This window comes from Dromaius novaehollandiae, chromosome 1 (assembly GCF_036370855.1).
Source record: "Dromaius novaehollandiae isolate bDroNov1 chromosome 1, bDroNov1.hap1, whole genome shotgun sequence".
In the NCBI taxonomy this organism is placed as follows: Eukaryota; Metazoa; Chordata; class Aves; order Casuariiformes; family Dromaiidae; genus Dromaius; species Dromaius novaehollandiae.
In genome coordinates this window covers 8252416-8276483 of record NC_088098.1, presented here as the reverse complement: position 1 = coordinate 8276483, position 24068 = coordinate 8252416, and the positions used below count along the sequence as shown (strand labels likewise).

At 40.2% G+C, this 24068-nt stretch overlaps 1 protein-coding gene and 1 long non-coding RNA gene across 12 annotated transcripts in view; one reads left to right on the top strand and one right to left on the bottom strand.

Annotated features, from left to right (window-relative positions):
- Window positions 1-12184, bottom strand: part of SEMA3C (semaphorin 3C) — a 123678-nt gene extending 111494 nt beyond the window's left edge. The window contains exons 1-2 of the mRNA XM_026095034.2: window positions 11858-12184; window positions 8644-8784 (exon numbers count right to left, since the gene is read on the bottom strand). Of these exons, the coding sequence (XP_025950819.1) occupies window positions 8644-8746 (103 nt within the window). The 5' untranslated portion in view covers window positions 8747-8784; window positions 11858-12184. The remainder of the gene's footprint in view (window positions 1-8643; window positions 8785-11857) is intronic.
- A 136-nt stretch (window positions 12185-12320) lies between these two features.
- LOC112980300 (uncharacterized) lies at window positions 12321-23012 on the top strand. Of its 11 annotated transcripts, XR_010387314.1 has the most exons (7): window positions 12321-12512; window positions 13693-13821; window positions 16088-16162; window positions 16714-16914; window positions 17300-17414; window positions 18896-18947; window positions 22314-23012. It is a non-coding gene; the product is annotated as an uncharacterized LOC112980300 (long non-coding RNA). The 11 variants fall into 11 exon arrangements; XR_010387315.1 differs by lacking the exon at window positions 17300-17414 and having other exon boundaries at window positions 18896-18925; XR_010387311.1 differs by lacking the exon at window positions 17300-17414.
- The last annotated feature ends 1056 nt before the right edge of the window (window positions 23013-24068 follow it).

Genomic DNA, 24068 nt, shown 5'->3' with positions numbered 1-24068 from the left:
TGATGGTTTTAAACTCTTTTGTCTTTGCTGTAGGTTTGTCTGCTTCAGGAAAAAGAAAAAAAAAGAAAAAAAGATGGTGCATTATTTTGAACAGTGGCAGGAAGCGGGTTTTTAACAGAATGAGCTTAAAAAATTCCAGCTGTGTTCACATTGAAGCCACCGAAAAGTCTAAGCCCAGGATCAGCTCTCCATGCCAACTAAATCCTTCTCAGGCCTCAGAAAGTAAATTTTTGAAAAAATGCCAGGCCTCTCCTTGAAAATAACATCTTAATTGGTTGGTACTTATAAAAAAAAAATTGAAGTGCCATTTTGAAGATGCAAGTGCTCGCATTTTTGTATGCTAATTTGATATTGTGGCTTTTAAGAACACTCAGTGTATTAACACAGAGACCATCTTATAAAACTGAAATGATACGGATGAAGGCTGGCAACACCAGAGCGGAGGAATTTCTACAACTGTAGGAACTAAATGTGTTATGAAGCACCCTGGGCCATTGAAATGCACCAAAATGACCAAAGAAGCGTGTGACTTAGCACCAAGGAAAACACTGTTTTCCTTTCACAGCTGGCTGCAGCCCAGTAGAGGACAAGGGAACTCCAGTCTTGTTTGTCTTTTAAGATCAGCAGTTCTTATCAAGGAGTTTTCAACATCAGTTTTAGGTTCATACCTTGTAAAATGTTTGCTATCAAAAAATAGAAAGTGCAGTCATACATACTGATGTATCTATGGTATGCTACACACATGAGGTTTTGAAGACAAGTAACTTTGCGTTAAAAAAAATGATTATTGTGGGATTACAAATACATCTATCCTGCTATATCTCCCTCTTTAAGTTTTGTGCATATTAAATTGTCTGCCCTGCAATTTATCCTCTCCTTCTGCTGTTAAGAACTTGGCATTCTTGGTTTGTTATGTGAGAAGGAATGAAAATGAATCTTGTCGTTCCTGGCCATTATGTCCCGAAGTGAATGAGTGATCAGACACTTGCATCACATATTTCCCTTATCCCTGTAAATCTAACTCCGCAGCTCTTTTAAGCAGGGCTACTGAGAGGTACAGACTGATTTTACATGAATGTTCAAGGAAGCAAAATATTCACCCAATTAAATTGATTCTGAATGAACAGAAATTGATTTATTTTGCATAACATGATGCTTTTAAGAGCAAATGCATTTTTCATTAAGAATGGTAAAAGGAAATGGTATTATTAAGCAAAAGAAAAAAATCACAAAAAGCAACAGATGGTTCAGAAAAATAAGTGACTGAGAAAGTCCTTTACTCTCAGGGAAGGATATACAAACTTTTTTCTTTCTTTCTTTCTTTTTTTTTTTTAAGTGTTGTTGGATTTGCAGAGAAATGACCTCGCATACAGGAACTATGCAATTGCAAATGAAATAGATGATAGGAAAGATAGATGTAAGTGAACTTTAATACGTCACACATATTCACTGTGTGACTCTAAAGGAAAATCCTTTTTCTTCATTTCAGAATGCCGATTTGACCCTTTTAGTGGGTGAAAGTGATGCCTTTAATTAAAGAATTTGGCTCCAGCTTCCTCTAGATTTTTTCAAATGAAATTAATTGCCAAGACACATTTTTTTCCATCAAGCGACTTGGCAAGCCAGGGTGATTGTGATGCCTCTCCATCTACATTCTAGAAGATAATTTTTGTGAGGCAATCATTTATCCCAGAGTCGTGAGCAAGATTAAACAGAACAACGCCAAAGTCTGTGTACACGTTCCAAACTATTTTTAAATGTTCCATTTCATGAAATCATATTTGCACTCGCAATTTGTGCTGTGATTAAATGCTTCATATAAAAATACACCCTAAGCCCCCAAATAAAAACATTCTTCCTTTCCCAGATTACTGTGGTCATTAAAAATATCACATCACACTCCAAACGAACAAAAGAGTGTTATATCCTAATATGCTGGTAAATTCTGTTTTGGAGAGAATCAAGAGCTCAGTCCTGAAGGCTGCTCAGAGGCTAAACTCTCAGCTTGCACTGACTTAAGGGCATTCAGGAGGTGCGTAGCACATGCCTGGTTGGAGCCTAACTTTCTTACCTGAATGTCTCACACATTTCAAAATAGATATTTCATTTCTTTTCACTCCCTGATTGAACGGACTGTGGCTGTGCACTGGTGAAAACCTGTTACAGAATTTTTTCTATCAGTATGTTTTGACAGGGGGCTCCCAGTAAAATGCTCATTTTAGAAAATGATGAAATACCACGGACTACAATTTCTCATAAGCAAGATGTATGTAGTAGCAGGACATCTCTTCAAAATGTTGAATCCTGTTTGTATTAATGGAAGGGACCTGTCTTGGAATAGATCATTATTTTAAGATCATTAGTTAAAATAATTTATACTGTGTTTCTGAAAATAATGTAGGTATAATCTGGGGCATGAATCTGGGTAATGGAGAAGCCTTTGTAACATTCACTTTTGCATTTATAACTAATTTACTGGGAATATCCCATATACTAGCTATTGTACAAACTGAGTGTAAATACAACCGTTATTAACTACTTGAGGTGCAAGTGACTTTTTCCCTCAAAGACAGAAAGCTAGCCTTATATTCACATGGATACGGAGAAAATTAAATTCTCTGAACAGCATGACGGTTCTGCCTCCAGAGGAAGGCTGGTTTCGTGGGAGAGACCGAGCTGTCACTCCTTACCTCCCTTCTGCGGTGGTACCAGAAGACTAGCTCCAGCAAATCAGTCAGCAGGTTTTCTGCTTCCAGAGAGAAACCATATCACTGGTGGATGAAATAATGATGCAAATGCAAAGTGTTCCAAGTCTGAGTTGAAAAGGGATGGAGGTAAGAAAGGAAGGGAGGAAGGACAGAGCATTTAAGCCCTCCATTAATCACCATCTTTCACTTCACTGCTGGGAACACACACTTATCTTGACTCGTCCACTTCACCGTAAGAAAGAAGATCTGGCACTGCACTGATTCGTGAAGGTAAGGGAGTATTTTTCACTCCTCGGCTGCATCCCTGAGATCCCAACTCTGTAATACGATGAACGGAAGAAAACGCACGGCTTCTTTTAACCTGGAGTCTGCTGCAGCCACAGCAGGATGAATGTAAGATGAGATGGGAAGGCACACTGTGAATCAGCAAACGGTGCTCTTACCACAAAGGCCTCTCCCCTGAGAAAGAGCGCCTAGTCTTTCTATTAAGGAGTGTTATTGAGAACACAAAAAAGCCAGAACCAAAAAGGAGAAGAAGAAGAAAAAAAACCCAACACATGTTGAGGAAAAGGACAGTTCAAATGACAGGATAAGGTCTTGGTCTATGTATTTATTCATGGCAGGATCTCAGTCAACGCACTTCAATTAAAGGAGTAATTATAGTGAGTCACGTCACTAATTATATCTGATACACAAAAAAGCCTGTGCAGGGCCACATATCAAAGTGCACTGTGAACTCATCCAGTATGGAAATGGCTCACAGAGAAGCCCTTGTTACTGATGTTCATATAACTCTAAAAAAGATAGGATATTAGAAATGTCTAGGCCTCTCTCTCTCTTTGCATTTTTTTTTAATTGTCTACGTAGGTACTGCAGCATTTGCCTCAGACACGGAACAGAAGGGAGAATTGTCACAAGAGAAGAGTGAAATTGGGCAAAATAAACTGCTTTCTTCTATGACAAGTAGAGAGAGCTAAGATGTGATGATCTGTCAAAATGTTCGAAGATAAGGTTTAGTTTTGCCATGCTTAAAAAAAAAAGAGAGAGAGATGTTTCAGATACAGGTGACTGATAAAGGGAACAAGAAGAGAGTAAAGGCAAGGAATACTCTCTTAGACAAATAATGAACTGGAGCAAACCTTGTCTGTGACTTCAATTCTATTGCATCAAAGTTTTCACAACCAAAGTCATAGCACATGGCACATGCAAGCTAACTTTAAATACAAAAATCATGCACCTAGTTCTCCTCTCAAAGACTCATGTCAACAAGGAATAATGACAGTGAAGTCGATTCAATGACACTGCCACTAAACAAGAGTTAGTGCGAAAATAATCAAGTTCAATATTATTTGGCATGTGGGACCTCTACCCTTGAAACTCTAGAAAGAAAATTCAGCTTTGTACAAAGTGCTTCCTTGAATACCTTTTAGGAAATATTTTTTAAATTTAGCTCAGTCCATCTGAACAAGTACAAGTAAGACTTACTGCACTATGTCTATATGAACACAACTCTGTTGCATTTTAACAACAGCAAAAAAAAAGGAAACAAAAATGTCTGGATGCAGAGAAGACTAAATCGAAAACAACCCACAAAGGCTTTAATTTGGTAATCAGATATTTGTCTTTAAACAAGACAAATAAGACTTGGTTGTCAGTTCCATCAAATGCAAAAATATCAACTTCCATACTTAAGATAAGAAAAAAAATTTATTTTTAGTTGGTGGTATTCAAAAGCAAATTAACTTTTTAGATACCCCGTCTGAGACATCTGAAAAGGAAAATTTTTCACAAGGTTGGTGCTCAGCACTTTATAAATTAGCATTGCATAAGATCCCTGAAGCTTAGAAAGTCACAAGTCTGTCGCTTTTGAGAAAATATGACCCACAATTTGCTGAAAATGATGCCACTACAAAAACATTCAAGAGATCTGCAAACAAATGAAAATAAAAAGAAACCCACAGTTCTCTCTCTCTTTTTTTAAGTACTCCTTTATTTCTACTTCATTTTGCAAGCAGCTTTCATTCCATGGACACCACCAAATATCCAATAAACTATCTGAGCATAAACCATTGCCTACTGGACTGTCATCAGGACAAAGTCCCCCAAATAATAAATGAACTTTTTATTAACTGCGGTAACATTAACATTACAATGAGGGATTGTTTAAAAACAAGTTGTACTGTTGTTGCTCAAGAGCTCAAAGAGAATGGTTCTCAGTTCCTTTATTTCTTCTTGAGGGTAACCACAGGGGTGGCATTAAATCTTTTAAAATATGTTGACAGTTGAATAAGTGTTGCTGTTGCTCTGGTGACACTTTATACTTTTTAATTGTCATTAATGAAGCTGACTGATACTTTCTTAAAAGTTCTTTACATGTTCTAGTAATTTTCAGACAAAAAGAGAAACAAAACTGTCTGCAAATTAGCCTTGATCCACTTCTCATATGGAATTTTCTTTGGAGACAATGGGAGAATCTGCATGGGAAATATCTGCTTGACCAGACTTTTTAGGTAGGAATGCATGAAATGTTCCCAGCAAACCTTAATAATTGTGAAATTATCACTTGGTTTTGTGTCTCCATATAAATTCAGAGTTCAAAGAAGCTTTGTTTGAGTGTGGTTTCAAATATAACTATGGGAACTGCTTTGACTGATTCAAAATCTAATGTTAAAATGGCATGGCCCAACTCATTTTAGGGGTGGAAAAAAATAATGTAAAATTGAGCTGGAAATGAAAGAAAGTTTGACACTGTTGTGGAGTCTGCAAGTTCATTTCTTATTTTGATAATATTCCCACTGGCTTGAAGAAAGGTTTTGCCCATATGCAGCCTGAGAGAGTTAGTTCCCAATTATCCATTCAGAAACATGTAGTAACAAGGAGGAATGCATGTGGCTTGTGAAACAGCAGGCATTATGCTTGGTAGCTCATAAACAAGTAAGGGAAGTCTTTTGCTATGAGCAGAAAATAAATTATGATTCTTTAAATTATGGTGGGAAAATCTTTTCAGGGGTCAAAGAGCCGTAGGAGGTAAGGGGAGGGAGAAAGGGTATACCAGTAGTGTAGGGATCCTCTCCATCCCTTCATCATGGGTACCCTGTGTCTTACATTCTCCCATATTAAAACGGTAGATGATTCCCCAACATTGCACAACAAGCTTCACATCTTTGCAATTTCAGAACTGGAAATAGTTAGAGCCACCTTTCTCCCTCCAGCGCTTTCTAGCTCTGCCAGTGCGGTTGTCGCACAGAACCGATGGGCTGAGCTACTACAATTAAACAGGACAACTAGTTTATGGTAAATCAGTCCAGGCACATAGCGAATTACTTCACCTGATTCTCTGTCGGCCCAGCGCCGTGTATAAGCAGCTATACCTGTGCAAAGCATGCAATTCGACTCCAGACTGACCTTTCCTTTTTCCCAGTGAATGGCTAAACAAGGTGCAAAGCAACAGAAATCAGGCCTAGGAGTTACATATGACGCTGGAATTTTCAAGATAATTAGGGTGCAGACAGCAATAATTTCTGCACTCACGTCATACGCGCATTTAACAATCTCAGCTAAGTCAGAAACTACATTTTAATTAGACAGCAGGCCTTGCTTTTGATTTCAAAAATAGAAATTAGGCTTGCAGTCCTTCACCCATTGAAGTTAATTGCAAATTCCCTATTATGAGACACTTGAGGTATTAACCCAGGCTTACTTTTTAATTACATTTGATTCTTAATGAAGTAGATGGCAAAGAGCAAAAGCAGCCCATGATTCAAACGATTCACATTTTTATCTTTCCTGATGAACAACAGAATAGGTCAAGATACTCACTGGATTTTCCCATGAGAAATGCTGCAATGTGAATAGGCTCAATTGGCTTGCTCCTGAAGGAGCAGGTTAGCTTTGAAAAGCATCACTCATTTTCTTCTCCTATATAAATTCTACCCCCAGAACTTATACAATCATAGATACTAAGCCAAATCTAATTCAGAACATGAAAAATATCCTGTAAGTATTCTAAACCTGAATGACTTGTCTTTATTGTCTGATGTCATTTAAAGCATAAGAAATCCTAATTGTAGTTTTATTTTCAAATGATACACTTTGAAAGAGTGACAGTTCTCCACAAAAACTGACAAATTCTCAGGACATGAAGGCAGCCAGTAACTTGATATTTCTACATGATTTAGAAACAATAAACCATGAAGCAGCTTGTGCTGAAAGACTATCTTACCACACGCTGCGATGGAACAATACAAAGTTTCACCTTTTCTCTTTATATCAGTACCCATGTAAAGAAATTAAGATTTATGGAACAGAAATTTATACTACAATGGGGCTTGTTGTACACAACCTACAAACTCTTTTTACATAATGAAAGTTGTTTCTTACCATCTGGAGATCAGACTTGAAAATAAACTTACTGTTTTTGTGTTATATGAAAAGTTCAGCCCTGTATTTCAGATATTACTTGATACGTTATAAAAGGTATATTACATTTCTTAATTCTATGACTTTGAAAGACCATAACAAATCAAGGAGTTTAAAATATAATTTATTGGAAAAAAGCCTGAATATTTTTCTATACAAAACTTGGGATCATATTCAGCAGAAGTCTGTGATGACGACCTCTAGCTACATTTTAATTATGAGGAGACAAAAGGAAAGTATTAGGGAAAGTAAAATGTCCATTTTAACACAATCACGCAGTATGGCAAGTCTCAGGTGACACTTGCTTTCCACTGAGGCTAGAGACTGCCGGTTTTACCTATACAAAACGTCACCTTAAAAATCAAGGACATGACACAGGACTGTCGTATAAAGTATCGCAGAATCACGCTGTAAGCAAAAGAGCTCATACAGGAGATCAGGGGAAACCTAGGCTATTTCCAAGGCCCTTTTGGACAGTGCGGAAATCTGACTTAGCCTGTTTTGCCTGTGACAGATGCAAGCGCAATACACATTCGCAGCCAAACTTGCTTTCGTGTTGAGTTGAGAACCAGCACCATCTACATTAAACCAGCACTAGTTAAGCAAGGGAAATAAATTCCCGCCTAGGCCACCACCTGCTCGATCATTTGGCAACTCCTTGTTGGAGTACAACATTCATCACTGCTTTAACCGAACCTATGCAGTTTACACCTACCAAGTATTGGGCTCATAAGATTAATGCCGTATACCCCCAAACATACAATATCTTGCAGTTGATCAGTCTACTATTTGGTATTTGTGGAAGGTCTAACTTGGTGAGGTCTCCTATTAAAAAATGTTAATAGCTGGCAGGAAGTCTTTTCTGCAGCTAAATGCAGGATTGTAAAATAGCTACCTTACAATTAAAGGAATATTGAAGTAATTGGAGTAATAAAGTATTGCTCAGCACTTCAGAGGTGAGTGTACTTCTCCCACAAACAAATATTTTGATTACTTGTTTATAGTATGTAGGCATCAGTGATTGCAAAATGCTAAGTACATCCAACACATTGTATGAAGTATGCAAAGAGCGGTATTTTGCCAAAGGACTCCGGCGTCTTGCTAACTAGCTTGGTAAATCTTCAAGAAGTCTGTTTTTCAGAGTGTAAAGTGTCTCAGTTGGACAACAAATGAAAGCAACTCAAATCACTAAGCACTTCTACCACATGCCATGTACTTCATGTGCTATTATCTTTCCAAAATGAAATTAAGGATGAGAAATAAAACCTTTAATTGTTAATAAATCATAATAACCTTCAAATTAGAGAGAAGGTATGATTATTTATGTACCTATAGCTATAGTAGCAATGAACTTCATGTAAGAATTAAATTTAGGCTAGAAGGTGTCTCAGCAGAAAATCAAAAACAATAACTGTGCACACAGATTAAATAGCCAATTTCTACTTATTGAGTTGAAGGGGGAGGAGAAAATGTTCAAGGATAACATTTGCTTAAGAATGTTTATCTTCTTTCTTACCATTGAATGTTAAAAACACCCTTGCTTGAGGCTGTGAAGATCCTTCTACATGGTTAGAGTAAATAAATATCCCAATCAACACGTGCAGTGCAAGCCATGCCATCTCTTCAGATTTGCAACTTAATATCCAAGAAATGAAACCTGAAAGGAAGAGGGATCACATTACTGTCTTTAAACAATTGTGTGGGGCACAAACAACACTACAGGACAATCTGTGTTAAAAATCTCTTCCAGCTGAAGCCTAATATATGAGAAAGTGAAGTAGGCACAACACTTCTGTTTTTTTCTTTATAGATCTGAAAATGGTTTTCTGCAGCCGTGCTCTGTGCCAGCACAAGAGCTCTCTGCCTGTTAGTATGAACCAACAGACAGGCTTTGGGCTAAGACAGACTTAGATTCAGTTTATTTAAATAAGCACAATTCCACCTGCTGGAAAAATAATTATACTAAATGTCAAGGCAGAGCAAATCAAGGACAGGAGATAAAGTTGCAGGAATAAAAAAAACCTAGCTGATATTTTTAGACCTCTCTCCTTACCTTACATCACGTTTGGTCTCCCTCTCCTCTCCCCCATTCTTTCTTTTCTTTTTCCTTTTAACATTTCAAATTGAAGGTGCTCAAAAGTGAGCCCTAAGTTATAGAAAGTTGAGCGCTCTGGTAGCCCTCAACACCTTTTCTAAAGGTGAAGTCCTGACCATGTACGTCACCAATTTCAGTATCCTTGAAACCAAAAGTATTTCAGCATGCTTGAAACTATTAGTCAACATTTGTTTTTTGGGCTAGCTGCTTTCAGGTACTTACCTGCCCTCTCAGACTTCAGAGAGCACTAACAACACTGCAGACCGGGCAGTGTATAAACACTTGATACTGTTGTTACTCACATACATATGCTGAAACCACATCCAATTTTATAGGGTTTAGCTGTTGAGCTCTTCATAGAAACAACAAAACACCCCAGAACAAATCTCCGTCTTTTCTTAGGCCAGGAAGACTCACACCGGGCCTGAGAAAAGCTTACTGGAGCAGTGGTGCTTTCCTGGGGGTCCAGCTCACTTTGGATCAGACCCATAAAAACCAGAACACATTCAAAGTTCAATACACCCATCTATAATGCTCCTGAGCTGCAGCTCTCAAACACTGGCACAAGTCTGAATTTCATTTAACCTGGGATAACAGCTTTGATGTCAATGGATCAGCTGCAAAAGCCAGGATAAATCACACACTCATTTTAGTGCCATTCTTCTACCCTACCTATATACATATATACATATGCATATGTGTTATATTGGCCTTCAGAGCCTTTCGACAAAGTAACATTGACTGGTATTTAATGATGGGGTGATATATATCCGTGGTATTCTGCGGGATTCAGTGGTAACTGGGAGCACCTTGCAGGAGGCAAACTCTAGGGCTGAAGGACAGCGTTAAACACTAAAGATTGCCTTTTTAATGAAGAGTTTTGCTGCCCGCGCAATCACCTCGACTCTCTTTACCTCAGCTCTGCTCTAGCACTGCAGTCCCTCCAGTGGAAGACACAATTTCTACATGCTTGTTCGTCCGGTCCCCCTGAGGTTCACACCTGTCCCGAAAGGAGAGGCTGTACCCACCAAGCCGTGGCAGCAGCCCGCTGTCAGGCAGGGATGGCTTCAGGTCAGCGCCAATTTGGGCTGGATCCACACCACCGCCTTAGAGGTAAAAGCTCAGTATCTCGTTACTACCGCTGTCACTCCATATCCCCTCGCTGTAAATCATTTTTAACGGCTTCAGTCCGCATTGGAGTTTCCTCCCGAGCTGGGGGCAGGCAGGGAGGGTGGGTGGGTGAGGGCTCAGCCTGCGGCGTGCACCAGCCTTCCCGACCTGCTCCGGAGCACCGGGAGACGCATGAGCATCCAGGAATGCTACCGTTCTGCTAATGGACAAAAACACTAGTGTCACCAATTTCCCAGATATGGATCTGGCCTACTGAAGAAACGTATCCATTCTGGCTCAGTTCCAAATGATTTTTTACGGCTTTGTTAACTAATAAAATGATAGTTGTTGAGTTTTTGCCAAGAATAATTCTTAAACAAGCTACAGAAACTCCAAAACTAACGTTGCTCTGTAAGGTTTTAGATGTAAAACTCGCAGCTAGCTCATGGGATATCCTTTAACTTAACGCTTTTCTGAGAGAGAAGTGCCTTTAAATCCTGATAAGATTGCTTTGTCAGGCCAAAACAAATAGTCAATCAGACTGAACATGTGATTTAACAGATGCAATGGGATTAGTATGCTACAGTAGTAGCACTATGCTTTCTTTGCGAGACAGATGAAAAGTCAGGAGGAAAAACTATATGGGTTTTTCTCTTTCCTTAAATGATACCGTGAATAATAATAACACCCTTTCAGCACCCTTTCCCTCCCACTCTCATGTCTCCTGCCAGTTCTAATGTAATCAGTTAGGAGTGAAATATTGCTACATTTCATTGTTCGAATTTCCAGTCTTCACTGATACACGAAAATGACAGGCAAATACAAGATTCAAATTCTAAGCTGCATGGCTCCTACCCAGCTGTTAGACCCATAAATAATAAATGCACATTGTGCCACAAAGGTATCTCAGGGTATCCGTCATGTGAATTACCTGATGGGAATGGGTTTAATTTCAGGGATTTACATACCTGGTAACTGAAAACAAACTCATTTCAGGTTTGAATCTCAGTTTGGGCTTATATCCCAGTTCTGAATTTATCTCACTAAGTCATGATACTATACTCAGCATGCCGTGTGCACATGATCTCTGCTGACAGCCCGCAGACCTAGGATTTTGCAAGTACTCATGAAACAGTCTTCTAGGACAGACGGAAAGCACTAATTCCATTTCTGCTCTTCTACCCTATTCTAACTGTAAACAAACCAGCAAACCGCTACTAAAGTAACGTGGTGAAGTTTTCCTGACGCGGAGGTCCCTCTCAGCGTGCTACATTGCTTTTGGAAAGTATTATATAGCTTCGCTGTAAAGTGCTGTGCAGGTGTCATCTGCTACAGGCTGAGTCCTCTAATCCCTGTAAGGAAAACCGTTCACCAGCAGAAAAGAAAGAAAGAAAGAAAGAAAAACCCAGACTATGGAGGTCTGGAAAATATTGCTTTAACTATCTGTGAACAGTAGGAAAATTCAATAATCAAACACATTTCACATCGATTAGAGCAAAGACAGAGAACTTCCAGTTATGCTTACCCAGCTACTGGAGGAACCAGTAATACAGATTTCTGTCTGGTTTCTGTCAGTTTATGGACTCCAATCCTGTTCCCAGAACGTTTTAATTCCAGACCCGGCTCATTGTGGGGAGAGAGGGAAAGAAAAAAAATAAAATCTCTCTTTCTGGCGGTTGCAAAGGTACTCCCGGTTCCTCCGTGAGATAATCCTTATAGCCGGACTGCGAGGCACCCGGCGCTCCTCTCCCAGCACCTAGGAGTGAATGGAAAGTAGCGGCGCGATGACGGTGAGAGCTCTGGTTTCCGATTACAGCCCGCGGCGCGGCTCGGCTCGGCTCGGCTCGGCTCGGCTCGGCTCTGCCCTGCTGTGCTGTGCTGTGCTCTGCCCTGCTGTGCTCTGCCCTGCCCTGCCCTCGCCGCCGCCCCGGTCACCCCGCGCTCCGCCGCATCCCCGGCCGGCAAATAGGGCCGGAGCTCATAAATACCGCCGAGGCCACACCCCGGCCCGGCCCGGCCGGCGCGGGGCGGAGCGGCCCGCGGGTGCGCACGGGGAGCAGCCGGCGCGCCCGGCTCCCGCACCGCGGGGCGGGGAAGGACAGCTCAGGCGTGACAAGCGGGTTTTAGCGGGAGAGCCCCTCCGGCCGGCTCCGCAGGAGGCTTCCGCGGCTGCCGGGCAGGTACCCCCCGCCCCACGCACACGCGCACGCGGACCCGCTCCGCGGGCGGGCAGGGAAACTCGCGGGGAAAGTTCCTGCTCCTTCGGGGCAGCCGCGCCGCCGGCCCCAGCCCGCCCCGACGGCAGCAGCGCCGGGACCGGGCAGCGCTCAGCCCCCGGGGGCAGCCGCGCCCCGGGGTTATGGGGCTGTCGGGCCCGGGGGAGCCGCGCCCCGAGGTTATGGGGCTGTCGGGCTCGGGGGCAGCCGCGCCCCGAGGTTATGGGGCTGTCGGGGCCCGGGGGCAGCCGCGCCCCGGGGTTATGGGGCTGTCGGGCCCGGGGGAGCCGCGCCCCGAGGTTATGGGGCTGTCGGGCCCGGGGGAGCCGCGCCCCGAGGTTATGGGGCTGTCGGGCCCGGGGGCAGCCGCGCCCCGAGGTTATGGGGCTGTCGGGGCCCGGGGGCAGCCGCGCCCCGGGGTTATGGGGCTGTCGGGCCCGGGGGAGCCGGTGCCGGGTGAGGGGGAGCGGACAGCTTTCGGGGGAGGCCGGTAGGTGTCACTGTGAAGAGAGGGAAGGGCGCGGGGCTGCGGTCGGGGGAAGCAGGTCACACCGACCCCGGGCAGGGGAGGGTGGTTTGGGTTTTTGTTTGTTTCGTTGCGGGTGGTTTTTTTTTTTTTTTTTTTTTTTTTTTTTGTTTGTTTAAGGGAGGGGGGTGTTATTTCTTGTGTTTGAAACTTTAAAAGAAAATGAGTGAAGAATTAAGGAGCGTTAGAGCAGCAGTTAGACTGGCAGTTCAGTCTCCTGGTTTTTTCACTTTTAATTTTTCCATTTTTCTTTTTTCACAAGCTTTCAAAAGCACTTGTGCAGTTTAGGAGACTAGGAGCTACTTTTGCTCCACCTCGGTTTTGCCCAAGATACTGAGCTAGTAGCAAAGTTTCCATTTTTGGTGAGACTGGTGCTCGCACAGCGGTCGGACTGTATTGCAAGTTTTATCCAGAAAGTGTGGGCTGGGATAAAACTGGTGAACAGCAGCATAGCTCCATTAAAGCTGATAGGATATTCCAGATGACAGCATCTGGGCTTTGGGTTATTTAGCAGAGGAGGTTTGTGCAAAGAGTCTCCCGAGCTGTCGTGTGAGTACACTGTGCTCTGGCCTGACATGTTAGGTGCGAACTTCTGAATCGAGGTTTCCGTTTCTGCAGGCGAAAGCGTGGTGTGATGCAGCGGAGGCAGTGCGGGCTGCACAGCAGGGTCCCGTCCCGTCAGTGCTTCGAGGAGTGCCTCTCATGATGCTCTAGCAGCCGTGTGCCACAGCGGAGGTGTGCAAACAGGTAAACAAGTACCCGCAAGGGATCAGTACACGCGTTCCAGTTCAAATTTTGTTTCCCGCTATTATACACTCCAGCCATTTGCTTGGCACCAGAGCACTCAGTAATACTAATATACTGGGCAGAGAGCAGGGAGTAGTCTGAATACAGTACACTTTAATTTTGTCCTCTACATGGATATCTTTATGGCCTGTGTCTATAGGCCGGTTTGTGTAAAAGGTCATCCACATGAGTTAGGGTCTCGCATATTTTGGAGACAGTTTCTCCCCAAGCTGCACTAGTCTAGCAAAGTTAGTGTTTTTTTCAAGTTAGAAGTTCTCATATTGTAAGGCACTTGCAATAGTGTGGATATAAAAGTATGGGATGTGCCTTCCTCTGAAATCAAACATCAGATTTGCCATTGATTTTGCCAGAAAAGAAGTGAGTACAGCTCAAAAGCTTGAAAAAGCATGACCTACTTCAGATCATATCCTGAGGATGAATTAGCTGATGCCACCAGACAAACTAAACTCTCCAGAATAGGAGTCCTTAAAAATATTCGTGCTATTCCAGCTCTCCTCCTTGACACAACTAAACTGCACAGAAACACATGAACATTTGCTGTCATAAAGAGCAATTAAACTAAGCCATCAGAAAGCTTATTCACTCAATGACCAGTTAATGTGGCTGTGAACGTAATGCTGCTCATCCTTGAAATGTGGTAGTGTTCATAAGCCGCAAAGTCAGACAGCGTCATCCTGACAAAAGGAGAAGTCACTTGTCTGCTTTGGAAAATCCCCACAAATAAGTGCAGTTAGAGATCACCACACCAAACAACACAAGTGAATTGGCTAATTTGATATTCTCTCTCTCACTGTGGTCTTGCAGGGTGATTCAGAGCAGAGCGCACAGAAAACCACGAAACAAAATAAGAAATAACCTTTCTTTTAGGAGAAGTTTAATAAATGGCAAAGCCAGTTGAATAAAAAGAAGAATGTTACCATGAAATACTAACTCTAAAAATGGCAATTCTAATTTTCCTCCTCAAATATTTTTGCTGTAATTAAAAAGAAAAAAAAATCTACTTTTTCTTCTTAAAATTTGAGAAACAAAATCTTCCAGGCGGGATCACAAACACATGTTCCTAGTAATGTAGCTTGAGAAAAAGACAACAAAAGAATATACTCAAGCATAAATCAACATCAGCTTTAGTTAAAGTCACTTGTGTCTGTCAGTGCTTTTGTATATATGGACACTAGGGAGCCATCTGGCTATCTGCATTTCTTTTCCACATGTATTGACTCCATGAAAGATAAAAAGGTAAAATGGAGCAGTGAGGAAAATTATGGGGATTTCCGAAACTCCTGCAAGGTCTTTGGTTTTATAAACTAGCAAAGGAACTACAAAGACAACACAAAACTTTAATCTGTAAGATACCATCATACTCATATATCTGTTAGGCAAAGCAAGACTATGCTAATTTTAAAAACACGGAGCAAATTGAAACATGCAGTGAGCCGTATTGATTCATTTGTATTTAATGTATGCATATGTGCAGGTTGGAGCAACATAATTAACTTTAAAAAGCAGTTTGAACTTCACAGCTGGGCTAAGTGAAATGGTTAAAGTTTTACTTTAGATATTTTGTAATAGCATGTATTAGCTCCGTGCAAAAGTAATGGAATGGAAATTACTTTTCCAAACTATGAGGTGGGGCTTCAGTATTTGCTGGCATGAATCAGCCCTATGAGTGAAATGAAAAGTATGCAAGACACTTGCTTTCCAGGCTGTATATTTTACAGACTAACAGGGAGATAGATGAGGACAAATACGCTGGACTCAACTTTGCAGACCATTTTTAATTATTCATATATTACACAAAGCATACAAGGTATTTTGCAATTAGTTTCTAGTTCTGATGAACTATGCATATGAGATTTATAATGAAGTGCAGTTACTCCAGGTTGCACTTGCTCCATGTGGCAGGAGTGGAGTCAGGCTCTTTGTCTCAGACTCAGAATCTGAGACTCCTGCAATGTGAGCAGAGTAGGCAAATCCTCCTGGCCACAAACAAACAGATGCTTATTTTATTGTTTCTGTGCATGGTGTTTGCTTGTTATCCGTACAAATTATTCTGATGGCCTAACTTTTGACCTAAAACACTAAATAAAGTCATGAATGAGGAAAAAAAGCAGTAGAAGGGGAAGGCAGGAGTGCATTTTTTCTTTTACTCAGCATTTTGTTTTCAGGCTTGTTTTGTTTTGTTCTTTTTTTTTTCCTTCCCACTTAGATTTTCAGCTCCTGAAGAAGTGAGCAGATTATAGAAATAACAGGAACAGAAGGAAGACAGCTATAAAAGCGGGAGGTAAGAAACCAAAAGTTGGATGAAGAAGGTAGAGGAACAAGACAGGAACCTGCTGGGACATGGCTGGAAGGATGAAAATGGAATGGTGAAATTGGATCAGATAATTCCACTGGATTGGCAGCAATTAGCCATTAAGAAGATCAAGAGGTTTAGTAATCAATTTCTGCTTTAAACACAAGCACGACTGAAACAAGATCAAATAATAGCTGTGCTAAAAATGTCATAAAGGCATGATAAAGTGAACATCAAATGTGATCCATTCCTTGCTTTAAAAAAAAGGAAAGAAATAGCATATAGAGTAAGTGTCCAAATTAGAAGTGATAAGAGAAAATGGTATTAGCTTTTCTTTCCTTCCTGCTCATTTGAGTGTCAGATCCCTTTATAGAAATACAAGGTCATACAGTAATCCAATTAGCTGCTCTTGGTTTCTTCCACAGTTACAAGAACTGGGGAAAGTGTGAAATATGTCAGCTGTTCGTGGTGTGGAAGCTATTGGGCTTTTGTCTTCAAGGTGTGCTAAAATAAATAACAATTTATTTTCTTATTTACAGCGAATAGTCCAAAGACTGCAGGAGGTGGTCAAGATAAAGCTACTGGTGATACTGGTGTGTGGTCAGAGGTGGCATAGGGCACACTGTGTCCAAGGACCTCATATGGTCAATGGGCCGTGGGTCAAATAAGGACTGCTCAGGAGCAGTGGAGCTTCGTGACCAAAGTCAGAACCTTATAAAACTGCTGATGTGTAGCTAATAGTAAGTCATAAAACTGAATTCACCAGACTGGTGTGTGTGTGTGTGTGTGTGTGTATTGGGTATGTGTACCCCTGCCCCTGTTTTGGGCTCTCTGAAAGACCATTTCCAGGGGAAAATATGCTTTTTCTCAGCACAGTGGAGACATGATGCTTGGGAAGAGGATCAGTGTAACCATGTTAATTAAGCACTATTAGCTATATGAGACTGGAGAAAAACATTGTGATCTTTGTGTGATAAAACTGCACTTGTCTCCAGTCAAATATACGCAGCTCCAAATGGCTTCCGTGGAAGTCGGTGTGCCAGCGCTTCACAGTGAGCTCTGTCATTGCACAATTATCGTCAATCTGTTCAGAAATTACAAATAAGTTCTTATGTGTCTGTACAGAAGATGGAAGCTCATTCTGGTATGCTACCAGCCCTTCAGTGGAGGCAACCGCTTCTAGGGGAAGCACAGTATTTTGGTCAGATCTTCCACCTTTTAGCCACTGTGATCACATGAGGTCAGTGATACGACCAACCAACCAGTGGAGGTCTGCTTACACAAAGCTGTTTCTGAGTTTTTAACAAATTAAACAAGTCATTTTTGCTTTGCAATCTACTGATCAATGAGAATGTCTTAGGAAGACTTGAATGAGAAGGGATGGTCCTTGACACATCAAGGATGGCTTCAGGGCAAACGGGCTATAAATATAAGATAGCACAAGTGTATACAGCATATATGTTGTTTGCATATTGGAAGTACTTGGAATTGAAGTCCCATTGTGCAAGGAGCTTTACAAACACACAGCGAAGGTAAACAAGAGCAATTAGGAGGAGCTTTTAATCCAAACAGACAAATAGAGCTAGGAGAGTAGAGGAGTGTAGGATAGAGAGGGCAGTGACATAACTGGGTGTTTCCAGTGTGACATACCAGTCTCCAGCCTGGTGCTTGATATGCTGCTATGTGCTGCAGGGCTCAGCAACACTCAAGGAGGTACGCTTACTCTGTTTGAGGAAGAGTTTGGAAAGGTAACTTTTACTTAGGATTCAGCTATTGTGATGTTTATGGAGCATTATGTCAATCACTGTTTTGCATAAAAAACCCATCATTTTTTAAAAATCATTTTAGATTTGAAATGTACTACTAGAAGCCTAGGTGTATAAAACTGCCCATTGTCAGTTCGGTCCCAGATCTATACTAGTGCGATCCAGTTTCCCACCATCCTTCATGTTTAAATGAAGAGTAGCAACTGCATACTTTGCAGTCTGTGCAGTCTGATTTATTTTGTTCTGCAAAAGAACAGAATAAGCTTTACTGATAGTATTTATCAGATAATTGCTCATTGCATATTGTCTAGGTTCTGCAAGATGTTATTTGTGAAGAGAAGCTTGGAGGGAATACTGCAGAAGGACCACTCCGTATATGCCTTGTTCTTCCCCAAACATCTCCTGTTGGCTGCTGCCTTATTGCTTTCCCTAAGAAAGCTTTCTCATAGTGAAGAAAATAAAGTTGGAGAATTCATGCGTCCAGATGGAAAAAGAGCAAAGCTAATGAAAAAGATGATAGATTTAAACCATGCATGCCAAGTGGAGCATTGTGGAACAATCTGAATAACACCCATGATTTCATGAAAATGGCAAGAAATCTGTGTATATTGACCAGAGGACAGGAAGGAACAGAACAGGCACTAGAAATGATCCCTTCTCCTATTCATCAAGCTTCATCCTTTTGTATTACATCCTAACTATCACTGGAGTCAGGTTTTTAAGTTAGATCTGTCAGCTAACCCATTATGACCATTGTTCTACTCTTACCTTTTCTTTAAGAAACGGAAGTAGCAGTAACCATACAGTGGTAATTCTCATGTAAATCCAAAGTACCCCATAATGAAAGAGGTGGAAAACATTGAGATTCCATAGTATTCTGATTCTTTACAATAATTTTAGCTCAGTATTAAGAAATTCATGTTTCCACTAAAGTATCTTTTTACATTTCTTAAAGATGCTGTCCTGTTGTTTGCTGTGAATCGAGGTTTGTCTCTGGAATCAGCATGGTACAGATCGTGTTGTATTGATATTTTAGCTATCACTTTATCACTTTGTTTTATTATATAGATCCCACTGCATTGGTATAAAGTCCTAAATAAGGCAAAATTGAAAGTCTGACTTTATTGTATTCTGTGATGTATTGTTCCTGTGAACCCTCTACTTCCTTTCTCACACTCATTCACACAAGGCCTTTGAATGCTCGTGATTCACAGGGACAGGTGCCCCTGCTTTCCTTTTTTTTTTTTGCCATTAGTGAAATAGATGTTTTGAAGGACTCTTCAAGAAATGCTTTTTGCATTATAATAAGGTATCATATTTCAGTCATCAAATCCCTACTTTGTGAAAGCCACCCTATTGTATTCATTAGGACGTATTGCATAAAAAGGATGAGCAAACACTTGGCTGGGATAGTGCAAGCCTATGAAGTCAATGTATGCTCAGTGGAGTTGGAGAGTCTGCTGAATTCTTTGCCCGTTTCTGGGGCCCCAGGACAGTCAGGATATAGTCTGATATAAAATAGTATTGAGCTTTCAGCTTAATATTGAATTGTATTAGTTAAAGAAGGACTGAGAAGTAGTTATAGAATCTGAGCTACCTATTTATTGGCTAAATGGGTTAGAAGTATACTTTATGCCTCTTTTTGCATTAATTGCCCACTCAAAGTTAGCACAGACTCCATGGAAGCACCTGATGCATGAGAAATAGAGCATCAGATCATCTAAGATTCTGAAATAAGTCTCAGAGTTTTCTTTGATACTGAAAAGTTTCTGTTGCTTTAACTTGGTTCTTGGCTTCATGTTGAAAGAACCACAATTCAGAGTGAGTCTACATTTAATTTTTTCTCTCACAACATAAACGCTCCATTAAATATTTATCATTTTTTATCTGTCTCTCTCCAGAACAGCTGTTTATTGAATCTTTATTTGAATCTATTAGCAGTAGTTTGTTTCAAGCCAAGAAGACAAAAAAAATCTATATTTTGGATGGCAGCCAGAACACAGTATCTTCTCCACAATTACACCTCTGTAACTAAAAATCAATTTATTCCTTGTCAATTAGGGGGAAGAAAAGGCAAAAGAAAAGCATAAACAGATTAAAAATTTGTAAGGGCTTTTATTTGCTCTTGCTTACATTTAAAACACTTAAATTTGTATGAAGTAATGGAAGTTATCTTAATGACTGCAGAGGAATTGTGAAATTTGATATAAACATTTTCAGTAATGTTTCACCACAATGTTGCCTGTTTATTCCTTATAGTTTACTTACATTATGAACACTTCAGGAAATCAGTAATAACCCTTTGTTGTCAATGCCTATTAATATATGCATATATTACTTCCTATTTCCATTATATATACACACTTTAATTTAGCTATTGGCAAATGACACTGATCAAAGTGTTCTCAAATGAGTTTCTTATCCTAATTGTTCAAAGTACTTCCAAGATGAGATTTTCCTCTCAAATATCACAGAAATGGAAGAAATATAAAGAAAAAACTGTTAGTTTTACTGGTTATGACTATAATGCCATGCACAGTATATTTTTCTTTTTCTTTTTTCCTACCAGGACAAGTGGTATTTTTTTCCCTTTATTTCCTCAACATACATTCATAATGTAAATGATCGTAGTCCAGCTAAATTTTGGGGAATCCCTAAATTTTGCCATAAGAGGGCATTATTCATGCACTTTGAATATAAAATGCACCTCACCTTAAACATACATGCTTTAAAAAATGAGAATTCTTTACACTAATGCACCAACGGAGTAAAAAAAAAATGAATGCCTCTGTGATTAGGAATACCTTAAATGAGTTACTGGGGCAGGCATAACTCATTTTCTTTCATTTGCTCACTAGTCTGAAAATACAAGGGAAAACCAAAGAAGAGGCAAAGAACTGTTTCTGCAGTTTAGAATTTACCACAGAATCAGGCAAAGCCCAAAGCTGGTGGTTTGACCTATGGACGCAATTCAGAAAGCAGGCATAGGCAAAGTTAACATTAAGCACTTGCTTAACTCTCATTTGCACAGAGAACATAAAGATACATTCAAGTCCTGTCTTTGAAACAGTGAGACAGCAAAACTGAGACTTTTTGAATTTTTTTATGAAAAAAGGGCCAAAGAAAAAGAGCGTATGTGGGAAAAAGAAGATGAATTCTTAAGTTACTACTGTGAATCACAAAAAAATAAGCTTAAATCTGACCCTCTAGCTTTTTGGGTGAGTCACCACCCAAGAACCATGAGGCTCCTCCAGGGTGTTGAGGGAGTGGAGGAGTGTAGGCTGTGAGATGGGAGGAATATATATGCCATCTCCAAACCTTTGGATCTGACAAACCTTTGGGATGGAAAAGACTTGTCTTTTCTCCCATCCCTACCAGGAAATTCAGAGTAAAAGTTAGATCCCAAAACACTCTGTAGTGACTTCTGCTAATGCTGGTGAATGTTGGATTGTTTCCCAGAAAGACAGAAATTCTTCATTCCGGCACAAGAAAAGTTGTTAACAAATTAAAAAAAAAAAAAAAAACACACACTGTGTAGGGCTTTTGGAGTGCTGAAAGACCACTACCATGAAAGCCTCAGTTCTGCATGACCACATATAGGTGTCTCAAGCAGCAATTGTGTAAAGATACCTGAGCACAATAATCAGTTACTATCCAGAAGGATCATTCAGCTTAAACATTTAATTTCAGATAGTACTAGGATCTAATCATCATTGTCCGTTGCAACAAGTAATGGATTCTTCTAATTCAGAGTCTCTCAGAACATCATTTTCTGACATAATATTATTTAGGATATACCAATGATGTATTTCATTGTCCTGTTTTCCAAAATTTTGTAATTTATCACATGATCTCCAGCTCTGTGGCACTTTCACTGACAATTGTAGGGAAAAACAATTTGACAAGTAGAATACAAATTACTTTCAGATATGCTTCAGATATTCTCCAGCTTGTCACATTCGCCTCCCCCCCTTGGCATATAACTGAATAACACAGAGATCCAAGAGTATTCTGTTATTTGCAGAAATTGGTAGATGAATTGAAGAGATGAATTTGGTCATTTTGACATCTGGGTAGTTTTATGAAGAAATATTAATTAATGATAAATTAATTCTTTAGGGGAAAGATTTAGTGTCTTTGAATTTCAATGTACTTCTTTGTATGAACATTATATTAAGAGCTGAAGGCTAATCAGCAATTGATGCCAAAAACTACAGTTCTGGTGAAGTCAATGAAGTCCACTGAGTTAGGAACTGGCAAATAATTTTAAGATATTATATGATGTTAACCCGTATCATATTAAAAATGGAAGTTATATCAATGAAATTCTGAATCAGTAATCTCAGACATTTTTCACCTTCCTTCTGATTTAGGAAGAATGCCAAGATTTTTGTGGAATTTATCACGTAACAGGGGTCTGAAATGATGGACTGCATCAACGACAACATCCAAACTGAATCATAGTATATTTGGCATGCTTATTGGGGAAAGATTGGAATAAAAAAGCTCCTGGCTCTTCATGCTACCGTAATGGCACACACAAAGATGTCAGATCTCCATGACTGGCAACTGTCATGAGTGCGACATTGACTCCACTTGTGGAATGACTTGTGGATCCACTTACATGCCTGGACAAAGTAAAGCAAATTTTGTCAAACATACCAGCTACTGCTCCTACAGAAGTCTTCCTGTTTTTCTGCACATTTTGTGTCATTGTCATTATTGTTATGATTATAATTATTACTTGGGGATCTCAAGCAGTGGATGGAAAATGGAAGTTTGCAGTTACATGTAAAAAACTGGAAAATAATAGTCCCTAATAGGAAATTATACTTATGACTCTGTCATGCCTTTTAGGTGCAGCAAAGTTTCCTGGCAGGCAGAAAGGCAGGCAATTCCATCCAGAGCATCTAACACATCCGTAAGATTCAAATGGGTGTAGGCGTGCAATAGTATTTTGTACTCATTTGGGAGTAAGGATGCTTCTGCCGGGCAATTTTCTCTTTTCTGCTAGGAGCAGGCTCATATTATCTTTAATGAATCAATAAATAAAGAAGACGGTTTTCCCCTTCTGTTGCTTTAGTTCTGTCTTTAGCACAAATATTTTGCATCCTGAGAACACATTATGTACACGTTATGTAGCTCTCAATTTTTTTCAGCACTTTGCCAGTTCCTTCGAACACACAACTGCGTCATGAAATGTTACTTTAGGCAAACTAGAACCATCTTTGAAAGCAAGCTGTGTAGTTGGGTAAGAAAGAGCTATTACATTTTCTTTTTTAGAAGAAAATGTCTGTTACCACTTAAAGAGTCATTGGTTGCCACATGCCAACAGATACGCTTTCCTTCAGTCTCTTTCATGGCGTCCCGCCGAAGGGAAGCTACAGCCTTGTACGTGCTCCAGACTTCTTCATAGGTTTTCCATTCTGCCTGCCTTCCAGACAAAAATTATTTTGAGTTTGGGCCTAATCTAAAATCAAATGAGATGAAAATGAAGTATTTTCTATTCACTGCTGTAGGGACTGAATAAAGAACCAAGCAATTTTTTTTTTTTTTTTTCCAGCTAAAACCTGAAATAGGTGCATGACTCTGCTCTAAGTTTCTTCTGTGACCTTGGTAATTCCTATGAGCCATAACTTGACTTCCCATATAAAAGGATGCAACAGGATGCCATTGCCCCATGCTTTCTCTAGCTCCTCTATTTGACTAGTTAACTTTTCAGACAGGATCTGCTTCTCAACATCTGTACTTCACCTGATCCTATATTGCCTTTAGGCGGAATCTTAAAACTAATGCATTACATAGCTCAAAGCAAACATTGAGGAGTTTTTAAGCTCTTCTTCAGCAGAAGATTCAGTAGCATCAGAACATAGTTTTGCTTTTGATGTACAAATCTACCTTGTCTGAGCCAGTGTCGCACACACGCTGTATTTGGATGAGGCATCCTTTCAAATGAAGAAGAAACATGTTTAGCAATCTAGTTAAAATGGAAAGGGATATCACAGAAAAAGAACATTTACCCAGAGTATTTTTTTAATCTTTCAAACTCTGTCAGTGAGCATTCAAAGAACAATTCTGATATGTGAAAATATTCTTTTAAAGTGCAAATGGATATTTGTGAGCCACCT